This window comes from Acanthisitta chloris, unplaced genomic scaffold, assembly GCF_000695815.1.
Source record: "Acanthisitta chloris isolate BGI_N310 unplaced genomic scaffold, ASM69581v1 scaffold14428, whole genome shotgun sequence".
NCBI classification, from domain to species: domain Eukaryota; kingdom Metazoa; phylum Chordata; class Aves; order Passeriformes; family Acanthisittidae; genus Acanthisitta; species Acanthisitta chloris.
This window is the reverse complement of record NW_008687674.1, coordinates 1-21,562: the sequence shown is the minus strand read 5'-3', so window position 1 is coordinate 21,562 and position 21,562 is coordinate 1. Positions and strand designations below refer to the sequence as shown.

Below are 21,562 nucleotides of genomic sequence, written 5' to 3'. Positions count from 1 at the left end.
GTAGTACTACTGAGATTTTCAGTGAGATCTGCTGTCTTTGAGCCACTGTTAGAGGAGCTCAAATAAGATCATGGTTCACCCTTGATTCTCAGTGCTTCATTCTACAGAAGCCTCAACACATTTTAAATACCATATTATTTCTTACTTGTCAGGCCTTCTATGAAAGTAGCTCGTTGTGCATCTCCACTGATGGTCAAGACAAGAATTTTGTATAGACGTCCTGGAGTCAGAGCTGTGAACCAATACTCCTCAATGGTGTTCCCAAGGAAAATGGGTGGGAAGATCTTCATATCATTGAAGAGGAGTTGAATCTCATATTTATCAACATCCCCCTCAGCCTTCGACCAAGTTACCTGCAGATCTTCTGTGCTCCTGTTACTAAGAGTCAGTTCCTTCACTGACTCTGGCACTGAAGAGGTGAGAAGAAAGAAAGGAAACTTCACAGTACTTAATAACAGATCACATCAAAAAGATAACAGCTCTGAAGCCATGCTCCTGAGCTAAAATTTTTCAGTCGGTGTCCTAGGAAAAGCAGCAGATTGTACTTATTTGGGTGGTTTGTAGGCCATCTAACACTGAAAGGTCCCATTTCAGAACAGGAGTCCATGATTTATCAGCATAAAAATAATGAGTAATAATGCAGCATGCTGGGAGTTTTCCTAGCCAACAAAAATTGAGTGAGATCTGTCCGTACAACAAATATGGTGCAAAGAGGCCTGAGCTTATGCAGAACCAAGGCAATCCAGCTATGTGATGCAGCACCACAATATGCAGTTTCCAACTCCCACCAGACACAGGTCAGTTATTTTTGCCCTGTGATACATCTGGGTTAATAAACTCAGTTTCTCAGCATGGCTCCTTAACTCACATGCAGTGCTAGGTGAAGACAGGCAGATTGCACCCAGATCCCTGCTGGCTCAGAACTAGTCACCTTACCAATCCTGCCACATGCTCTCCAATTCCAATTCTTGGGGTAGTTTGAGTAGTGTGAGCTCTAGCCTACCTTCTCCCTTACATACTTCCATGATCAGAAAAAGCTGTTTTGTACATTCTGGCATAATTTAATTATAAATACTAAACTTATGTGGAAAACTGTACTTATGTGAAAACTGTTTTTCAGTTTTCAATGTTACGAGATTTGCTTTCCAAGTTCACAGCACAAGTCTCCTCTTTCACTATTTCTATGTTTATAACTTAAACACTGGCCATAAGCTAAACACTGCTTTCTGTATTCGGAATCATATACGTTCAAAGAGTTATACTCCACATTCTATGTTAAAATCACATGAGATTTTTGAGCCCAGGTAGGGTATATAAAAGAAAACCCTGGAGTGTCTCAGAATGTTTCCAGAGTGTTTACTTACTTGTTCTGCCATAGACCCTTTCACTGGTTTCGTATTTCCCACTCCTTGTGCTGACTGTGACACTGTACTGCCTCCCTGGGACCAGATTAGTGAACACACATTCATTTTCATTCTTTGGGACACTTTTTGTTTGGATGAAATCATTGTTGTTCTTGATGATCACTTCATAATTATCAAAATATCCAGATGCGTGTAACCAGGACACCTTCAAGTAGTCACTTCTGGCTGAATTGCTGACAGTAAGTCCCTGAACACTTGAAGGGACTGAAAAGAAAAAACACAATTAAAGATTCAGAAAGCCATAACTTCCTGAAGTAACAGGAGTTGCAGCAGCAGACTACACTTGTGGTAATTACCAGACTTTTGTGAGGAAGTTGCAGAAAGACCAGAATGTGGATTTAAGCAATTAAATAGTAACTGCAGCTTCCAGACTGATTTATATCATATGATAACTGTTTGCCTTTCCAATTTTTGGTCATATGGAACTCGGTCAGTTTTATTTATAGCAGCGAGTTCCGCAGGTTCACACTAATCCTGAATTTGCTTCTCCCCACTTACGTGGCTGTCCTGTGGATTTTCACTTACATCATGAAAATAATAAAACTGCACTCACTTGATACTTTGTCATTTTAACACCCCCTACAGTCTTTTTTTTGTTTTACTGGTTTACCAATTGTAAAGCCTCAGTCTTTCCAATCATTGAGAAAGTTTTAAAAAGTTATCAATCATTATTGCCATCCCTTTCTGTGATTTCCATATTCCTGTTATAATACTCTTGAACATTGCATGACCTAAACCATAGATGTGTGTGACACTACCAAAACCAACAGACATGGGTGTTATTTATTTATGTGACACCTTACTAACATTTTATTCGTTAGCCTGTCCTATTTTCTCTCAGTGCTTGAGTAACTTTCTGGAGGGATGCTTTGCAGGATATACTTGAAGAGCCAAGTAGAGGGGTTAAGAGCAGGAAAATGCATTTAAGCCAAAATTAATATATGATTTCTGCTCCCTTATAAGCACTGGCATGACTTTCACTCATGCTAAAGTATTTTTGTATGACACAAAGCAGCAACAGGGGCATAAGAATAAAACTAAATAGGGACGTAATAGTATAGTTTGATCCTCCAACCCCTAATCATCCATCTCAATTTGGTCCCATACATTGACAAATCATTGATAATGGCTATACAAAGTGGTTATGATGACTGGATTTGCTCAGAGGCTCTTTACCTGTTCGTTCCTGGCTGAAGGAATAATTTTCATACTTCCCACTCTTCGTGGTTATCATCACATTGTAAAGTGTCCCAGGAGTAAGGCTGCTGAAGGAGCATTCACTGACGGATTTGGAAATGGTGAGAGTCTGAACAACCTGGTCATCGTGAGAGAGTGTTACCAAATAACTGTCTACATCTCCAGCAGCAGGCAGCCAAGAAACACTGAGGTAGTCACTGCGACCAGAGTTATTTACTGTTACTCCAGTCACGCTGGAAGGAACTGTGCAACAAAGAGGAAAAACCAAAAAAGCTTTAACTAGCCAATTCTTATTGTTGTGAGAATGCTTGGAATTCCATCCCCTGCAAAACAGGCAGTCTGGAATGCCCGAGAAGTTTTGCACTGACTCCCACTTGGCAACACTCATCTGCTTTTTCAAATACAGTGAAGGAAATTGTATTTGGTGGCACAATCCAAGCCCCTCTAAAATCCCCAAAGGTGAGTTATTCTCTCAAATCGCCATTCCTCAGTAACAGCAGTAACTATTGAGGTTGACAGGCCGTTGAGCCCATAGATGATGCATTTCATTTCCCATGAGTTCTCTGACGCCTAGTGGCCAAAACAGAAATGACACGTGCTTCTCAAGCCAGCATCGGGAGCTCAAAGGCTCCACAGGGCCACAACTACCATCGCAGAGCTGTTGCACAGACAGAACTTCAACACAATGAACTACCACACTGTCACTGGACTCTGATGAACTGATGACTTACCTCAGGAGAGGGGCTGGCCATCAGCTGTCAGAGTCAAAAAAATTCAGATTTTACAAAATACATTTATGTACTGTAAGCTTTTTAGTGCTACTCTTCTCCAATGTTTTTATTTTTTGCGTTTGTTTGCTTGGGATTTTTTGGGTTTTTTTTCCTGAAAATAGATGTTTTCAAGGAGAACACTGGAGCAAACTGTAGAATGTCTGGCCTTTGCCTAACTGACATAAAGGGTGAAACTGCACTGTCTTGTCAATTTTTCCCTCTCTGTAAATATCCAAAGAACTGGTATGAGATTTCATGAGTCTACACTTACAGAATTTGATGCGATATTAAATCCTGTCCTATGCAGTACAGAAGGACCTTATACTGAGTAATTAACCCGGGTGGACATTCTTTGATATTGGATTAGAGAAAAAGAATGGGTCATGATAAACTGAGACACAAATTCATCCCACCACGTTCAGGCATGCAGCTGGCACACCAAAATAAGGAGCAATCACCATACACCACCATCTAGTCAAAGGAACAAGTCCCTTCCAAGGAGTGATCCACCCACTACAGCTGTACATCAGAGAATATTTTTGTCTTCATTACAGAGTGATCCTGCTGTACAGAGCTCAGCACTTAGCTCCCTAAAGCCATATTAACATGACTCTAGATCCACAGTGGGCATGAGGTCACATACAATTATTATATGGATGAAACTCCTGTATTTCTGCACTCTCAGTGCAGTGGCTTAATTACAAGACCATTCTCTTTAATAAATTCACCTTTTAAGAACTAACAAATGATATGCTGGAGTATTTTCCTTTTTACCTGTCCTTCCCTCTGCAATCATTTGCCTCGAAGATATCCCTCCGCTGACAGTGGTGACAACAACTGAATAGAGTCCTCCAGGTTTCAGAGGATAGAAGTGATATTTGTTGGTTTCACTGGGAACAGTCTCATTTTTAATGACAACATTCTCGTGAATCAGTAGCACTTGGTATGAGTCTACATCTCCCAGTGCTCTTGTCCAGTTGGTGAACAAGCTGTTGGTCGATCCTTGACTTGCCACAGTCAGACCAGTCACTTGGGCTGGCACTGGAAACAAAAATTGTCATAATTTTACTGAGGAGAAGCAAAATAAAACAGAATCCCGCAAAGAACCCAAGTTTAGTCACACCGAGGAAGTGCATCAAAAGAACATTCCAGTTTGCAGCCAGACTCAACAGGACTAAAAATAATCTAACTGTGGACTGCTTCCTGTCTGATGGGATGTGGTCTATGGTAAACTATCTAAGGCACAGAAGATTCTTACAGGCAGAGCTTTTCTCAGACAGACCAAAATGATTCAAGATCATGGAACTGAAAGAGATGGCACTTTATAAATACCATTAAACAAAAGCCATCAATTTAGGAAATCACTTGGGTTTTTTGATGACTGTTTCAAATACACTCTGTCTTCACTCTCCCTTTCCTCTCCTATTCGCTGTCTTTCATTCCTAATAAATGGCAACCTTGTTTGAGGAATACCTCAGGCACATTCATCTATGCTGTGCCAGACCCTTTAATTTTGGGAGTAACTGAGATGGACGGTTTTGATTTTACTTTTTATGTCAGAAGAGCTGCAAGATACCAATTCTATAGCATCAAAAGATGAATCATTTAACAAACATTTATCTAAGTATAGGCTGGTGAACTTAGCCAGACCAAAAGGGATAAAGAAATAACAAAGGAATGTGATATCTAGCACAAATTTGACCCCAAATCCCCTTTCCTTATTTAATTTGACAACATTTAGTCCAAGTGAGGAAATACAGTTACTTCTTTCTAAGTATTTCTGCTTACATGACCAAGCACAACTGAAATAAAGACTCTATAAAATGTGGTTGCACACTTCATCTCTTGTTTTATATCAACTTTTTTGCATACATAGTACTGAATTAGCAATCATTAGCAAAAGCTAGAAAATTAGGCACATAGCTGAAAAAAATGTGAATTTGATAAAAAACTGCATCAAAAATTCCACCTATTTTATAATGCTGTCATTACATAGCAAGATCCAACAAGACAGTGAAGTGGCATGTTTCTGTGCTAAATGCACTTTTAGTGATACCTCAGGTTTCACTGGAAGCTGACCAATCTGGGATGCATGCAAAACCTATTTCTGCCATATTTACAGCAATATTTTTCCTGCCGCAAGAAGATTCAGAGGTTTGGAATGCTTATTAAAACCTATGTTCAAATTAATTGATGCTCATTTTTTTATCGCTTTGAAGGTAATGTTGACATGCTACTCCTGCCTGCTGTGTTTTCAAGCATTGATTCATACTACTGAAGTAGGATACTGTAACCTTTATGCCTGAATAGGCCTCCTAAAGAGGCATTAGTCAGACGGAAGTGAAATTCCAGCTATCTAATCACATAGCAGAGAAATGAAAGTGTAAGTTAAACTTCACAGGCCTTAGGAGTTATAAAATTAAAGTAAAGAACACTATCAAGCCATAGGTATGATTAGATTAGACACTAACAGCTTTTTTTCCTCTCTGTGCTGTGCCAGACCAGAGCAACATTTTAAAACTTTGCTTGCACTGGAGAATGCTTAAGTCAAGCAGAGTAAAGCAACATATATGGTTTAAAACCTGCACATGTGCACAAAATTCCCACCCAGCAGGGGGTGGGAATGGGACCTTCCTTGTGCCACAGTCATCACCCTAAGTTACAGATACAATATTCTGCAATCAGAATAGCAGAATGATTCCAAATACATCTTCAAGGTCACATATGTTTTGTGTCTGTCAGCCTTGGAATGTTCCCCCTAAAGTAACATTTTCCTGTGTGGCGATGTTTGTTTTTTTCCCAGATGATGAATGCTTTGAATCAAGGAAGTGACCTTCCTGAAGACACACAGTGAAAATTGTTCTTATATGGAATCCTGTGCTAAACTAGATCGCTTAGATGTGACATAGTATTTCACAAAACTGTTTTGCCAGGAATTACATATTCATTTCCTCAAAATCTTAAATAAATACTGCAAGATAGCTGAGAGTCAGAAATGAGAGACTCTGAAACAAAACGTTTCTACTGAGGAAACAAATACAAATTCTAGACTTTTGAAATTTAGACACCCAGTTCATTCAGTTCGTTAAAAATGCAAAGAAAATGGTTAATGGTTAAGAGAAGTAAAGATTAAAACAGCTTGGCAAGATGATACCTGTTCTTCCTTCCACTGAAGTCCAGTTGCTTAAAGTCCCACTAATGGTAGTGACAGCAGCTGTATATTTTCTTCCAGGTATCAAGCCAGTGAAAGTGAATTCCTTAGCTTCCTTAGCAAGCCCTTTTTTTATGATCGTAAGATCACTGTCTCCCAGGGAAACCACATAGCTGTCCCATTCTGCAACAGGAGTCATCCACATGACACTAAGGGAAGATTCATTAGCATGCTTCACACGGAGCTGGAGAACAGGCTCTGGAGCTGTAAAAGTACAGAGATACCACCATGAGAACAGGACTTTGCAGTGAACATACATGCTGTATCTCAAGCTGCTGTAAGAAATCTGCTCTGTAAGACAGATTTGTGACAGCAACAGACTATTTGTAATCAAGAGGAGATTCTTTACCCTTCTCTGGGAAGCCAATCTCACAAATCTAGTATTTGTGTTATTCTTCCAGTAAAGGGCTCTACCAGCAGACTTCAGCAATGCATTATGGCTGTAACGCTTAGGTTTAAAGTTACGTCAGGATATGTATTTTGGTATGAATGGAAACACAGGGAAGTCAGTGAGCTTCCTCTTGAACTCTGGGTGCTGGACAGGAATATAAGACACTATAGGGTCAGAGTGACATTGATTTTGCACTAGTTCATACCTCAGACAAGTTGGGAGACAATTCAAACTTACAGTAGTATAAAAGCAAGAATCTGAGCAGTGAATTTCTGTGTGTGTTCGTGTGTGTGCGTGCAAGCATACACAGAGGGCATCTGTTACCTAATTTACTGCCCGATCTGATTTAGGCTGTCACAGTGAAATACAGCTCACTATCCAAGGCTAGGTTTAAGTAAGAAAAAATTAAGTCACAATGGGGCCTAACACCTATGCCTCATAACAGATACATTATGAACCTGACTGTGGATCAAACAGTTGTGATACACCCACTGCTGGAGATTATTTAACAGATCATGTTCTAATCATGGAATCACAGAATCACTTAGGTTGGAAAAGGCCTCTAAGATCACTGAGGTCAACTATTAATCACTTAGCTGAGTCAATTAAAAGTAACACTATAAACTTAAATTATTTACAACGCATATCAAAGTAACAAAAGAATGTGCCTTACCCTGATCATGTTTGCTACAAGTTAGAGAAAACTTCAGTTCTGTAGCTTTTACTAGTCTTGCTGTTTGCAAAATTAACAAAATTAAGTCCTTGGAGAATGATAGGTAAGGGCATAACAGGTGAGCACGAGGAAGGGTGAGGGTAGAGTGGTCCTACTCTTCAGTGAGATAGGGCTTAGGCTTGAGCCTTGCCTGTTTTTCCTCCTCCAATTCTTATTTTCCTCTGAATTGCACTTCTTTATATTCATAGAGCAGAAAGATTAACAATTATATTGCAATTATTTTTTTAACATTTAAAGCATTCAGATGTGGTTTTGACTAACACACTGTGAAAGAATTCCACTCATGTCCCTGCAGTGTATATGGATTTCCTTTGGACAGACTGACTTGAGCAGATGACCCCCATTTTCTTTCTGGAACAGTCACACTAACCTACACCTCAGCCAGCTTTGATTAACACTGTTTAACATCTAACAACTGATTCAACTGTTCTTTATACAGACTGGGAAAGAAACATACTGATGAACAATACAGGAAGACCTATATCACGTTCTTTAAGAACTTTATAGGGTCCCTACAATCAGCTACAAAGTGCAACAGTGAAATGTACATGTAATATAATGACTCAGTCATGACAGAATGGTGATACAGTTCCCACAACTTTCACTAACAAAACACTTACCACAAAAATAACCCTCAAAGTTTTTACAGAACTGCTAAAAGCAAAAATTTCTGTGGCTTACAAAGGAGTTCCTTTTCCTGTACTAATAGTGAAATTGATGTGTGGATTCCCAGGTACTCTTTCATTGTTCAGAGAGCCCAGCTGAACCTTCTGGACTCTCACACTGCCTGGATGAGCATGCTGACCTGTTCTCCCTGCGCAACTAGTCCGGCTCTGCAAATCGCCACTCTCCACAACGACATCCACACTGTACTGCCTCCCCGGGACGAGGCCCACGCCGTGGATGAGGTACTCCGTGGTGTCCTTCTCCAGGGTGGTGTTGAGCAGCAGGGCCGAGCGGTTCCACAGGAGCAGGTGGTACCTCTCCCAGTCTCCCACAGGGGGCAGCCAGGTCACTCGCAGAGACCTCAGCCAGCCGCTAGCACTGGCCTTCAGCTCCGAAACCTTCTGGGGAACTGAAAGAAGAGAGTGAAATAAGGTATTTCTGGTGAGACATAACTGCACACTGGCAAAGCCTGTCTCGCAGCATAGCTATTGTACAAGTATGTAGACCACTTAGAGCAATGTGAGGTATCTTGCTGCAAAGGCTGTCTTTTGCTTTAAAGAAAATTTTTACTTTTCCTCACACAAACCACTCTTTTTTTCCCCTGCTGTTTTCTGGCATCAGAAATGGGGAACCCTTCTTAGGGCAGGCAAAATCTCCCCCGTGTAATTCTAGGATGTATTTTGCAGTTTTCAGGTAGCTTCCCAATTGTTTCCTGTACTTAAGTTCACTTAGAAAATGTATAACAATATTTCACAGCTAAGGTCACTATGGGTCAAATTCTGGTCTCAGCAGCCAAAATGCAAAGTCTGATGTCTTCGTCCACAAAGACCTTGTAAGTCCTAATTTCTCCCAGCTGTATGGCATCGAGGTTCAAACTAGGGTCCATTAAAGCATCCACTCCATCCTGTCCTCCACTTCAAGGGTCCTCAATTCACATGCTCAACCTTCTCACCCTACTGCTGAAGGTCATATTGGACCACTGAAGCTTTTCTGATTTTCATGGAATAATTAAATATTAACCATACCAAGCACCAACTTGATGAGTGGGCTGAGGACAACTGCATCAAGTTCAACAAGGCCAAGTGCCAGGTCCTGCACTTGGCCCACAGCAACCTCATGCAGCGCTAAAGGGTGGGGGAGGAGTGGCTCAAGAGTTGTTCATCAGAAAGGGACTTGGGAGTGCTGCCGGACAGTGGCTCAATATCAACTAACAGTGTGCAACGGTGGCCAAGAAGGCAAATGGCATCTTGGCCTGTATCAAGAACAGTGTGGCCAGCAGGACTAGGGAAGTGATCATACAACTGTACTCAGCATTGGTGAGTCCACACCCCAAGTACTGTGTTCAGTTTTGGGACCCTCACTTTAAAAAGTACATTGAAGTGCTGCCGGACAGTGGCTCAATATCAACTAACAGTGTGCAACGGTGGCCAAGAAGGCAAATGGCATCTTGGCCTGTATCAAGAACAGTGTGGCCAGCAGGACTAGGGAAGTGATCATACAACTGTACTCAGCATTGGTGAGTCCACACCCCAAGTACTGTGTTCAGTTTTGGGACCCTCACTTTAAAAAGTACATTGATATGCTGGAGCAAGTCCAGCAAAGGGCAGTTCATTAAAGGCAAGGCCTAGAACACATGCTGTATGAGGAATGACTGAGGGAATTGGGTTTGTTTAGCCTTGAGAAGAGGCAGCTCAGGGGTGACCTCATTGGTCTCTCCAACTACCTGCAAGGGGGTTGTAGAGAGATGGGGGATGGTCTCTTCTGCCATGCCTGCAGTGAGAGGACTAGAGGGAACGGTCATAAACCGAGAGAGGGGAAATGTTAGTAAATTTTTTTTCACTGTTATGGTCAGGCACTGGAACAGATTGCCCAGGGAGGTGGTGAAGTCAACATCCCTAGAAATTTTTAAGAGGCATCTGGATCTGGTGCTGGAAGATATGGTGTAGCGGTTTCGGTGGAGTGGCAGGTTAATGGTTGGTCTTGATGATCTTCGATGTCTCTTCACATCTTGATGATTTTATGATTCTAAGATTCTAAGCAGAGACTGGAAGACATATGCATATCCTTAGGTTAGGATACCTTTAGCTTAATGTTAATAAGATACTCAGTGATCAGCACTGGAACCTTGAGACCATCAGCAAGTATTAACTGTAAACTACAAGGCTAGAATCATGCTCTCATGTTTTCTCTGGCTTAATGAATATTTAATTGCTCAGTACCTAGCACAGGACTAAGATTTCTACCAGCACCACAAAATACCAGTTTCACTTCCCACAGGCATAGCTGGGTATCAAACCTGGAACTCCCACATGCCCGTGAATATGGGAGATGTGTTTCAGTTGCTGAGTGAGTGGATAGAAGCACACAGTTTTGTTAGGAAGCACACATGTCCTTACATCATAACAGATAAAGTTCAGCCTTGTCAGGCTGGCTGGACATCCTTATACCCTTATGGTACAAAGTTTCAGTCTTTGAGATGTCCGTATTTCTCATCACAACATTCCTTGGCAGGTTCTGATGCCATAGGTACCCTCTCAATACACAGTGATGTGTATTATGTTCTCAGACACCTGTTTCTCTCTGTGAGTTACAGTGGGATCATAAGAGTCTAACCACTTCAGCATCTGTAGACCTGACAGCCTGGATTTACAAATGTATCTTTAGACCACAGAGTGCTGAAGTGACTGTTTTCAAAGCTCTTGGTGTCTATGGCAAAGTCAAAGGCACATCATCAGCATCCTTGAAAATGGGACTTCTAATCCCCAACTCTGAAAGCACTGGGTCTAGGTCAAGAATCTGGGGGGCCTGAAGCTTGCCCTTTAGATGGAAATGGTAATCTTGAAGGACTTTAATGTTAGGCTAGACTAACAGAACAGACAAGCATATGACCAGTTCAGCTTTGTACTTATGGGACATGAAAGGCTTTTCAGGGCTCTTCTAGCCTGCAGTGGGGTAGCAGATAGGTATGACAACGGTGTGTCTTTCACATGAGATGTTAAGTTGCAGATGATAAAATAATACTCTGTTTTCTCTCTTACACACACGATTTCTATTATTTTGTTCTGAGTCTTCTAACAATTTACGTATGCATTCTTCACCTACTTATAATTTTATCATCTAACTTCTGCTTGGGCTAGGCCAGTGTGGAGAAGACAACACACCTTTGTAATTACGCCAGCATTTTTCTGGTTCAGAACTCATACAAGAGACACCTGAAAAATTATACTCTGAAAGAAGATAAAAAACTCATAACCTAGCTCTATCCAAGCTGTCACATGCCTTTGTTAATCCATGCCACTTGTAGTAGAGAAAGCTGAGACCTCTCTTTTCCAATTTGTAGATTTGTCTCTAGAGTGAGGAGTAAGATTAGATCTTGCAAAATTACTTAAAACACACAATAATTTGACTACATGCAGACTTCCCCATAATGTAACTCATTTTATATACGATGATGAGTGGAATTCAAGATAACAAAGTTGGTCAGAAGTGCAATAGTGTGGAAAAGGTTTGTAACAGACTCACTCAACTATAAGGTCCAAAACCATTATCACTGCCTGCTCACAAGATATGCTGGAGCTGCTTTTGGCTGCCAGAGAGTCAGGAAGGGGTAATCCCAAAACAGTATTTTGCTCCTTATCTTATTTTGCCTGGAATCCAAATCATGTTGTCTCTTAAAATGATTTTCTATGAGATCAATGTAGGTAAAAATAGCATTGGTTACAATGTTCTTACAGAAGCAGAAGACTTACATGTCCTGCCAGTTGCCATCCGATCAGTAAACAGTTCACCACTGATTGTGCGGGCAGTAACCTGATAAAGACGTCCTGAAGTTAGCTTGTCAAAGTGAGTCTCAGTGACTGGTGGCTGTACAGTTTTGACTTTTTGAACTGATCCAAGATGAGACAGAGTGATATTATAGAAATTGAGCTTTCCCGCAGGTCTTTTCCACTTAACTTTTAAAGCATCGAAGCTGCCATCATTAGTCACCGTCAAATCTAAGACTTCAGCTGGGGCTAAAGAAAGAAAACAAGAAACAGAATAGAATACAAACACCACAAAACATGTAAGACCTGCTGCCTCCTAATTCACATAGTTTAGTTTTGCTTTTGAACAGTTTTACGAGATGGAGTATGACTGATTGTGCCTGAACAGTGAAAGGGCAAAGTCTGGTCACAGTGAAACTGAACCCAGTTCTGTGTGAGACATTCTACCTCTAAGAGTGACATGCCTTATGATGCCCACTCTTTTTTCATGAAACAGAAAATCTGTTAGACAGGTCCGCACTCACACTAGCCACTTTGATCATAAAACGTATCAGGCACAGGCTCCTAATGAGAACAAGAAATGCCTGCATACATTTTGGTAAACACTACAGCATTATTGCAGCTATGCCTGATTTACACCAGTGTAGAAGGGACTGGAATAAAACTTCTTTATTCAAGTGCTCTACCAAAAGAAAAGCATAGCTATCTCCAATGTCTCAATTTCTCAGGCCCGGGGCACACTAGGAACTGAAATGGAGGGCCATACTGCAAGGAGTGCTTTTACATTCTAAGAAGACCTGTGAGAGTTAAAATTCTGGCACCCCACAAGAAGAAGAAATAAAACATTCTGAAGAAATAAAATGAAACAAGAGTGTAATCCCCAGAACAATCCAGGTGGCATGATCTGCGTGTCCTAGGTATGACAATACTGTTCACTTAGTATTAAATTATGTTTACATGATGAGATTTCTGTAGGAGAAACTGCACCTTACACTTCCCAGTAATTAAGGAAAGCAAAGGAATGAGCCTGGTTTTGCTCACATAAGTGTTTTAATTGTTGGACTCTAGTAGGATGTCAACTTATCTTTATAACCACAGAACTCTATCCCGAAAAACCTCTCTGAAAAAAAAAAGTTCTAAAACTCTGGTTCTGTGAATCACTACTTCTTTGTGAAAAGAAAAAAAACCCCAACCCACTAAAAACCAAATCAAACCAAACAACCAAAAACCCAAACAACCCAAAACTACTAACATTCGGTTTAAAAGTTCTTAACCTGCCCTACATTTTTTTCCACTTCCTTTTCTAAAGTGCAGCTATTTTGCAAAACTCACAAATTCAGTATCTTCCACTCAGGCCAGTCTGAATCATGGAGTTAAACTGTCATCAGTACTGCGAAATAACCAGACTACACACTGCCTCAGTTCACTGAAGAAGTACATACAGGAGTCAGATTAACCTCTTTCACAGTCACAAGATGATACCAGGGCACTGTGGCTCAGATTGTTAACACTTAACTGTACATGTTTAACAGCACTGCCTACATTATGTTAGCTGCAAACACACTACAAGCTAATTTAGCTGCTGATTTTGCTGCAGTGGCAACTTAGGGAGTTAAATAAGCTTATGGTGTCTCTAACTTGGAACACAAATCACTTATTATTATGAAAAATGCCCTATAATATTATTAATTATGACCTTAGCTTCTTGTTTTGTTGCGGCGAATTCTGAAATCATACCTGTCCTGACTGTTTGAAAACTGCTGCTCTCCAATCCTGCAGCCTGGGTTATGATAGAGAGGTTATAGAGGTGGCCTGCAGTAAGTCCTGAAAAAGTGTAGGAGGTCAGAGAATCTTCCTGGTTAATCTCATGAACTGGGACATGATTATCCAGTAACACCAGCCTGTAATGATCCACGTGTCCAGAGCCAGGAGACCATGAAGCATGGATGCTGTCTGTCTTGACACTGACCTGAATATTCTTCACAGGGGATGGCACTGTTGGTATAAAAAACCCCACATGCTTAAGGCCTAATGGTCATCTCCACAATTTCAGCAATTCTGAATAGATTTCCTTTTGAAATACGTTGAGTTTCTTTAGGGTTAGTGAAAACCCAACCCCAAATACACAATGACATGACTCTACTCTTAGCAAAAAATTCTGTTTGTCAGAAAGGCACATTTTATTTCTACTACTAATCAACAGATACATGAATATATATATAGCCATGTCGAAGAATTATATACATTTGCTAATTTCAAAATGCAGAACTGTAAAATACTGGAAGTGGTTTTACTTAGATGAACTACAGTAAAAGAAGTCCTACCAGTAGATCCACTTATGCGAAGTTCTGGGCTAGTCTTATTTCCAGCAACTGCAGTGAGGACAATGTTGTATTTATTCCCAGGGATGAGACTGGAAAACGTATTTTCTGGGTTTGCATTTTTTCCTGGTACAGAGACTTCTTGTATCTTTTTATTATCATGATCAAATAACACTAGGTTATACAAGTCCACTTTTCCTGAGGAAGGATCCCATTGAACCTGCAAGCTTGTGAGTGTAGATTTTTCTTTATTAATTTCCAAACGAGATGGTGGTAAGGGATCTGTAGTTAGAAAAAAAGCCAGAAAACATCAACCATTTCTTGCACTGGCATTGACTGAAATTTTATACAGCAACACAAAAATTCTTCCAAAACTCTCCCTTTATCACCATTGTGCTGCCATGCTTTGCCTTTTTCTTTCCATTTTAAAACTCCGTATCACTGAAACCTGTCTACAAGAGAGTCCTGCAGAATTCAGAAATGTTACTTGTGTATGTGTATACACACACAGACACACACGTAGAAAACACACTTTCATTGTGGATATATATTACAAGCTTGGAAATCTGCTGATAGTAAAACTGTAACAATTACACTAAAGAAACTGCAAACATGGAAACCCAGCAAATCGCACTCAGTGCCTCAGTGTAATGCAGCTTTATAGATACAATGGCAACCAGCAGCTTTCATTTCCTAGCACTCATGCTAAACACTTTATCACTAATGGGCATGAGCATTTATACAATTTTAAGGGCAAGAAGCCTTTGGCTTTAGTAGTAGCTTCAACCATTTCAAGCAGATTCCAATGCTTCTGCTCTGCTGCAGTACTGTTCGTATAAATTTTAAAAAACCTATACAGTACATTGGATAAACCCTTCAGGAACTAATATTGGGACTATTCCTGAGAAACTCTCAACATGCATTAAGGAGCTCTCAAGTAAAATCACTTGTGAAATATGAGACACTCTAAAGGGATGGCAAACTGACCAAGCCGAAAGAATCTGATTGTTTCTTTCTCCAGGTGTATTTCATCACTCATGAGACTTCACGCAAACCAAAAGAAATGTAATAAATGTTGATGTACTAAGGTATTGACATTTATGTCTCCCAATAAGGTTAAGCAATTGCATATTAAAAAGGTATCATAAAACAATGCAGAGCAGCAAAATCAAGCCTTCATGAGCTGGGAGGTTAAAGAATAAAGGTTTTCCAACAATTTCAGAACTAAATTTGCCTTCCAGAAGGGTACACTCCGTGCTGCTCTTGCTTGGCATCAGACAAGGAGTGTATGGTGCATCTGGGCTGAGAACTTCAGTCTCCATATGAAAGCACCTTAAACACAGAAGAATAAGACCATTTTTCCAATGCAGTCATTGCTCCTTTGTTCCCTGAATGAAGCAGACAAGAGAGTGTGAGAGCACGTAATGTAAAAATGCAGTGTAAAGGCTGAAAGGACAAAGTCGAACCTACCCGCACCCTACAAATACAGTGGTAGGAGGGCCCAGGAGCCTGTAAGCTACTTTTTCTTCAAAGCCTGAATAGTGTAGAGGGTTTAATTGCTTCTTACAAAGCTCTGCTGAGAACACAGTAGTGCCATGTTTTGGTGGTATGCTTTGTCAATCAAGTATATTAGAAATATCAAGACAGCATCTCTTTTCTTGGAGACATTAAAAAACTGACTGGACATGGTCCTGGGCAAATCTATCCAGGTGGCCCTGCTTGCCCAGGGGGCTTGGACCAGATGACCTCCAGAGGTCCCCTCAAAACCCAACCTTTCTGTGACTCTGAAAATGAATGTGTCCCTTTGAACCCAGACTCTGGAAAATTCAAATTCTTGCTTTGGACCACAGAGATATGCATGCTCTTCAGAAAGAGAGATGAAAATTAAGTTAACAAAATCAATAAATAAAAATAACTATCTTTGTTTCTTGACCTCTTTCTTAAAAGGCCAAACTAAGTCTGCTTAAATCTGAAAAAGAAAAAGTGAAATTAAAACTCAAGTCAAAGACCAAGCACATCAAATTTCAGGTCAAAGAGCTAAAACTTCACCCAGTTACAGCAATTGAAACAGGAGGTTTTAAGGAAAAGTGTCAGGAAATCTTAACAATAGGCTTGACTACCAGCTCCACCTATAATATATACCAAGCCACTAAAGACTATTATGTTGGCAAAAGTGAACAGTGGGAGTATAATCTTGTTCCTTGAAGGCAATTGTTCTAATCAGAAAGGTCAAACTTTGGGAGTCAGAAATAAATTCCACATACAGAGCTGAAAAAGAGAACAGTCATGATAACTGTCAAGAAGTTTAATCCTCTTTCTGAAAAAGTTTGGATAAGGTTGAATGTTCTTTAGTCCTACAAAAATAATCAACATTGTAATCTGCATTATTTGCCAAATTTGACAAAAGAAGATATCTACGTTTTCGGAAGCACTGATTCTGTCCTGGCTAATCTGCCTTCTAAGGTGCATGGGCAAAGAAGAAAGTTGCGTGCCTAGGAGGTGAAGTTCAGAAATTCAGACTTTATCTAATCTATCTGGTCCAGAAAACAAAACACACAGTGCTTTGTACATCCGCTAGAACAAAGGGACAATGAGACTGGGAAGTGCCTGGGCTGAAAGTGCCCTGGATGGAAACAAACACTTAAAAAACCATTTGCATTGTTACACAAGTCTCTGTTGGCAATGATACAACATTGATATAACACAGAAATAAATTATTTTCACAAAGATATTTTTATACCATTTGATACTATATGAATCAATGTCCTCTAGTCTATAAAGGAGTCTTCCAGAAGACTTAATGGTGTTTGAATTATATTGCATTCCATTTTCACTTTTTGGGAAGAGGATATGCTTTGTGTGCACAGCTGCTGCAGATTCAATTTACAGACGTGACAGATACAGCTATGTCCAACCCCAATGACATGACTCCCAAATACAGCCTATAAGCACAGAAACACACCTGCACTATGCAGGAGAAAAAAAAACCCTGGTAGATAGGAGCCCAGGATTGAGAAACAAGGTATTCCTGCCAGTCTCTACCACCCTCCTACCAAACTACACACTTCTTTCCTAGTTTCCCTTATTCATAAAACAGTAACCTACTTCATAAGGTCTTTTCTGAAGATTAACTAAAGAGGGATGATTGCATTGTCCTTATTAAGTACAAATATCAATTTCTTTAGGATGACAAGCAACCTAGAAAATCTTTAAAACATGGCTATTTATTTTCTTCCTGTACTTTGCCTTTTGAAATGACGATCATAACCATTACATGATTATGGATGATAGGATTATACAGCCTAAAGTTAGAGCCATGTCACGTGTTGTTCCTACAGATGGCTAATAGATCAGATTTGTCCTGACTAATTTGAAATGTACAGGAGTCAACACATGGCCAAGACATGCTTCTGGCATTTACAGTAACATATTACAATGCAAAACCACTCTACCAGTCTGTCTTAGATGGTAGAATTTTTAACTTCTTTCCATTCAAACATTTAACATTTTTTTCAGACAAAAATATATTTACCTGTTAGTTCTCTCAGTACAGGTGGCATTTATATATATACATCACTGCAATATTTTTGTAGAAAACATTGGCATTTTTAAGTCTGTTTTAGAAGACATAGTTGAAAGCAGGGGAATTGCCAAGTTGTTTTTCATGGCTCTCAAGACCAGTATTTCAAATATGAATTTCAATTCAGAATTGAAATTCATAAATTTAACTGCAATTTAGGACCTATTAACATAGTAATGTTTTTAACCAGAATGCCAATTAAAGACCTACTCACTCACTGAAATACAGTTACGCTGGTGCACAGACATTTGGAGAACTGAGAACTTAAAAAGTATTTAATCTGAAATCAGAAAAGACAAATCCTTACCATCTTTTGTCATAGACTAGTTCTCACAGAAACAGTTTTACTTAGAACAATAAAGAATATAACATGAAAGGACCAACAGGTGCATGTGTTATCTCAACTTTACTATGTCAAGCATGTTGACTAGTTACATGGGTTTATGTGCTGTTTCATGCATATATCTTAAAAAACCAAAACAAAACAAAAAAACATAATAAATTGTAAATATTAACGTGAAACAAACATGCAGACTTGTGCCTACTAACATCTGTAATTTCAAGTTTGCAGTGGAAAATTCATTGGTAGCTCAGATAAATGGGATTATCAGCTTTTTCTTCCTTTCCTATTCTATCAAAAGAGCACAACTGCCCATGCTGTGTTTGCATGCCTGTGCATACCTGACTGATAAACTGCATATGTGATTGTATTTTCCATCATTTTGGATGACCTATTTCAGTTCTGCTCTACAGGATTAAATACTTGTCATTTTAAATTGATAACCCATAGATCAAAATTTCTTGAGTAAAGACAATCCACTTCAGTGGAGTAGTGTGGATTATTGTACCAGTGTTCCACACATTATTAGAATTCAGATCTATACATCCACGAGGGAAACAGAAGCTGCCTCTCTGCTCAAAGATTCACAATGGATCTGGTGTTACTTGAGAGTTTATGCAATCTTGGTGAGCTGCATAATTACCCTATCAGAATATCAAACTTGCAAACTATGATTTCAACCTGACATTAAACACTCAAAAAGCAAAATGAAATTAGGGATTTGGTCCCATCCAAGCCTTCACATTAGCACTGCAACTATAGTGCATATTATTCATTGGTTTCACCTTCAATTCTTAGTTAGAAAAAATTACACTCAAGATTTAACAAAATATTTTGGATTTTAAGGACTTAGCTACTTGAGCACTTTCTATAAGAAACTTGAAGCAAATTGAAGGGCACAGGGGAGGCTTCAGTATGCGCAAAAAGTTAGTTTCTGAACAAGGTATATAAATGAATCTGCAACTTCTGTGTGCATTTACTGTATTGTGATGATACAGACGTTCCAAGTTCATTATGAAAAGGTAAACACAAGAGATGGGATTCCTCTCACTTCAGCCAACTAAACTTCAGGTTCCTGGTTTAACCTAGCCTCCTTTTATAGTCAGTGGAGAACCCTGGGCACCTTCAAAGTACATCTTAGCCCATCTTCCATAGAAGAAAAGCTCAGAAGGGAACCTCACTGAATACCAAGGTCAGACATCATGTTTTCATATGTCCCAGGGTAGCTCAGTTCCACTAGCATTCAAATCAGTGGGAATTTTGTTTACAATATGGCTGAAAAAAATACTTATATTTCCTTATTCACAGGACAATTTCTAGGAACACATGCCTATGGACACTCAGGCTCTGTAGATTGTAAACTAATACTACTGACATCAAGTTACAAATGCACAGGTGAAAAAGAGCTTCCAGAAAACTGGTTTAAAATGCTGCCCCTAGTGGAAACATACGGAGGAATAATCCTCCCTCATTCTGCTTAGTATGGACAGTACATGGGATGTTGGCAGGCATAACAAATCCTGTATGTTCTTTAGTAAAAAAAAAGTCAAATTTTGGAGCTAATTGTGTATTTTGAACACCATCAAGCAATGCAACTCATGTAGTTGAATCAAGGGAAGCAAGGAACCACAGAGAAATCTGAGTAGCTCTCTTTGCAGGGATCTTCACAGTTCCTCTATTCTTATTTCATGCTTTTGACTGACCTCTGCTATCCAAACATAAACCTCACTTCAACTACGGTCCAATAATCTGCAGTATTCCAACTGTAATTTTAATCAGACTTTCCACTTTGATGTCAGCTACATGACTCTAATCATCAGTTGCTTCCAACCACTTCCATCTTCCAGCCTTAGAAAATGTGTTTCGTGATAAAAGAGTAATAAATGGCATATGCAAGCTTCTGTCTAAATGATCATGCATTAATCAAAGTGCATTCTAATGTGGCATCTTTTTTCTCTACTTCTATGTAGGTGTTCAATAATAAAACATTACTATGTAGAAATGATGGTGATTTATACCTGTCATTTTGATAATGGTTGACCTATTCTTTCAATTTTCACATTAAAAATAAATATTAAGAACAGTCAGCATGATCCACGACACAGACTTAAATCACTGTCTGTATAGAAACCATTACTCACTTTTACCAACTGACACGACTTGTGCTTAATTTATAGCTATCACACCAGCAGACCTGTCACTAGACTTCACTTTTAACTGCAGTTACCAAAGCAAATTAATGGAAGGCATTTAGTGCATTTGTACAGTTAATGTGGGAAAAGGCTCTGACGGCGATGTCCCTGAACAGGCAATCATTAAGTATTTGGCCGCTGTAATCATCAATACTAATACTGCAAAGTACCTCTCTGAAAAATAACACTTTTGGAGCAAATCAGCGAGGCATTTAATGATGGATCTCCTCTAAGACATCTCTGTTTTGGGTCTTGAATGACCACCATTTAGAGGTTTGACAATATTACATTTCATCATCTTAAAAAACCCCAGCAATACAGGTAGAAAGAGGACAGTTCCATCACTGCAGCTGTTGGTTCTGTGTCATGAGCTCGTGCTTCACAGCTGAGCTGCTCACACGCACACAAATGCAGACGGGGCTTTCCGTGGCAGCAGTGTCAGGCTGTGAGACCATTCTGACACCCAGTCACGGACGGGACACCGTCAGTGCTCTGCACACAGCTGTACATCAGAACACCTCGCCGGTGATATACAGGGAAAACATGAAAGCAAGAAGTTTCAGTCTTACTTTCTGGCTTTTACACTCAGGTTAGACATAAGTACAGGAATGGCCTGAAACAGTAAGATATCCTTGAAGAGGATCTACCTTCTATGAAATAGATTGCCTTTTAAACACAGACAAAGAGCTGTCACCTGAGGAGCTGTGAAGACAACAGGTTTGCATGAGCACAGAAGATGTTACGGGCTACTACTTCTTAAAGCATTTTTCTGACCCAGTCTCCTCACAGAACCTTCTCCTTCCAAGCCTGCCGGGTGACTACTTCTTAAAGCATTTTTCTGCCCCAGTCTCCTCACAGACCCTTCTCCTTCCAAGCCTGCCGGGTGAACTGTTGGCAGCGGCCGTAAGCGCATCGCCCTCCTCCTCTCGGAGCCGGCCGAAGCCAGAGGATGTGCAGGACGCGCCCGGCGCCC

At 39.9% G+C, this 21,562-nt stretch overlaps 1 protein-coding gene across 1 annotated transcript in view; it reads right to left on the bottom strand.

The window, feature by feature from the left end:
- Positions 1 to 14,759, bottom strand: part of PTPRB (protein tyrosine phosphatase, receptor type, B) — a gene marked incomplete at its 5' end in the record, with an annotated part of 38,046 nt that extends 23,287 nt beyond the window's left edge. Inside the window, 9 exons of the mRNA XM_009080711.1 lie at positions 146 to 409; positions 1,365 to 1,628; positions 2,601 to 2,864; positions 4,166 to 4,432; positions 6,546 to 6,806; positions 8,532 to 8,801; positions 12,142 to 12,405; positions 13,894 to 14,151; positions 14,481 to 14,759. Of these exons, the coding sequence (XP_009078959.1) occupies positions 146 to 409; positions 1,365 to 1,628; positions 2,601 to 2,864; positions 4,166 to 4,432; positions 6,546 to 6,806; positions 8,532 to 8,801; positions 12,142 to 12,405; positions 13,894 to 14,151; positions 14,481 to 14,759 (2,391 nt within the window). The remainder of the gene's footprint in view (positions 1 to 145; positions 410 to 1,364; positions 1,629 to 2,600; positions 2,865 to 4,165; positions 4,433 to 6,545; positions 6,807 to 8,531; positions 8,802 to 12,141; positions 12,406 to 13,893; positions 14,152 to 14,480) is intronic.
- Positions 14,760 to 21,562: the final 6,803 nt, after the last annotated feature.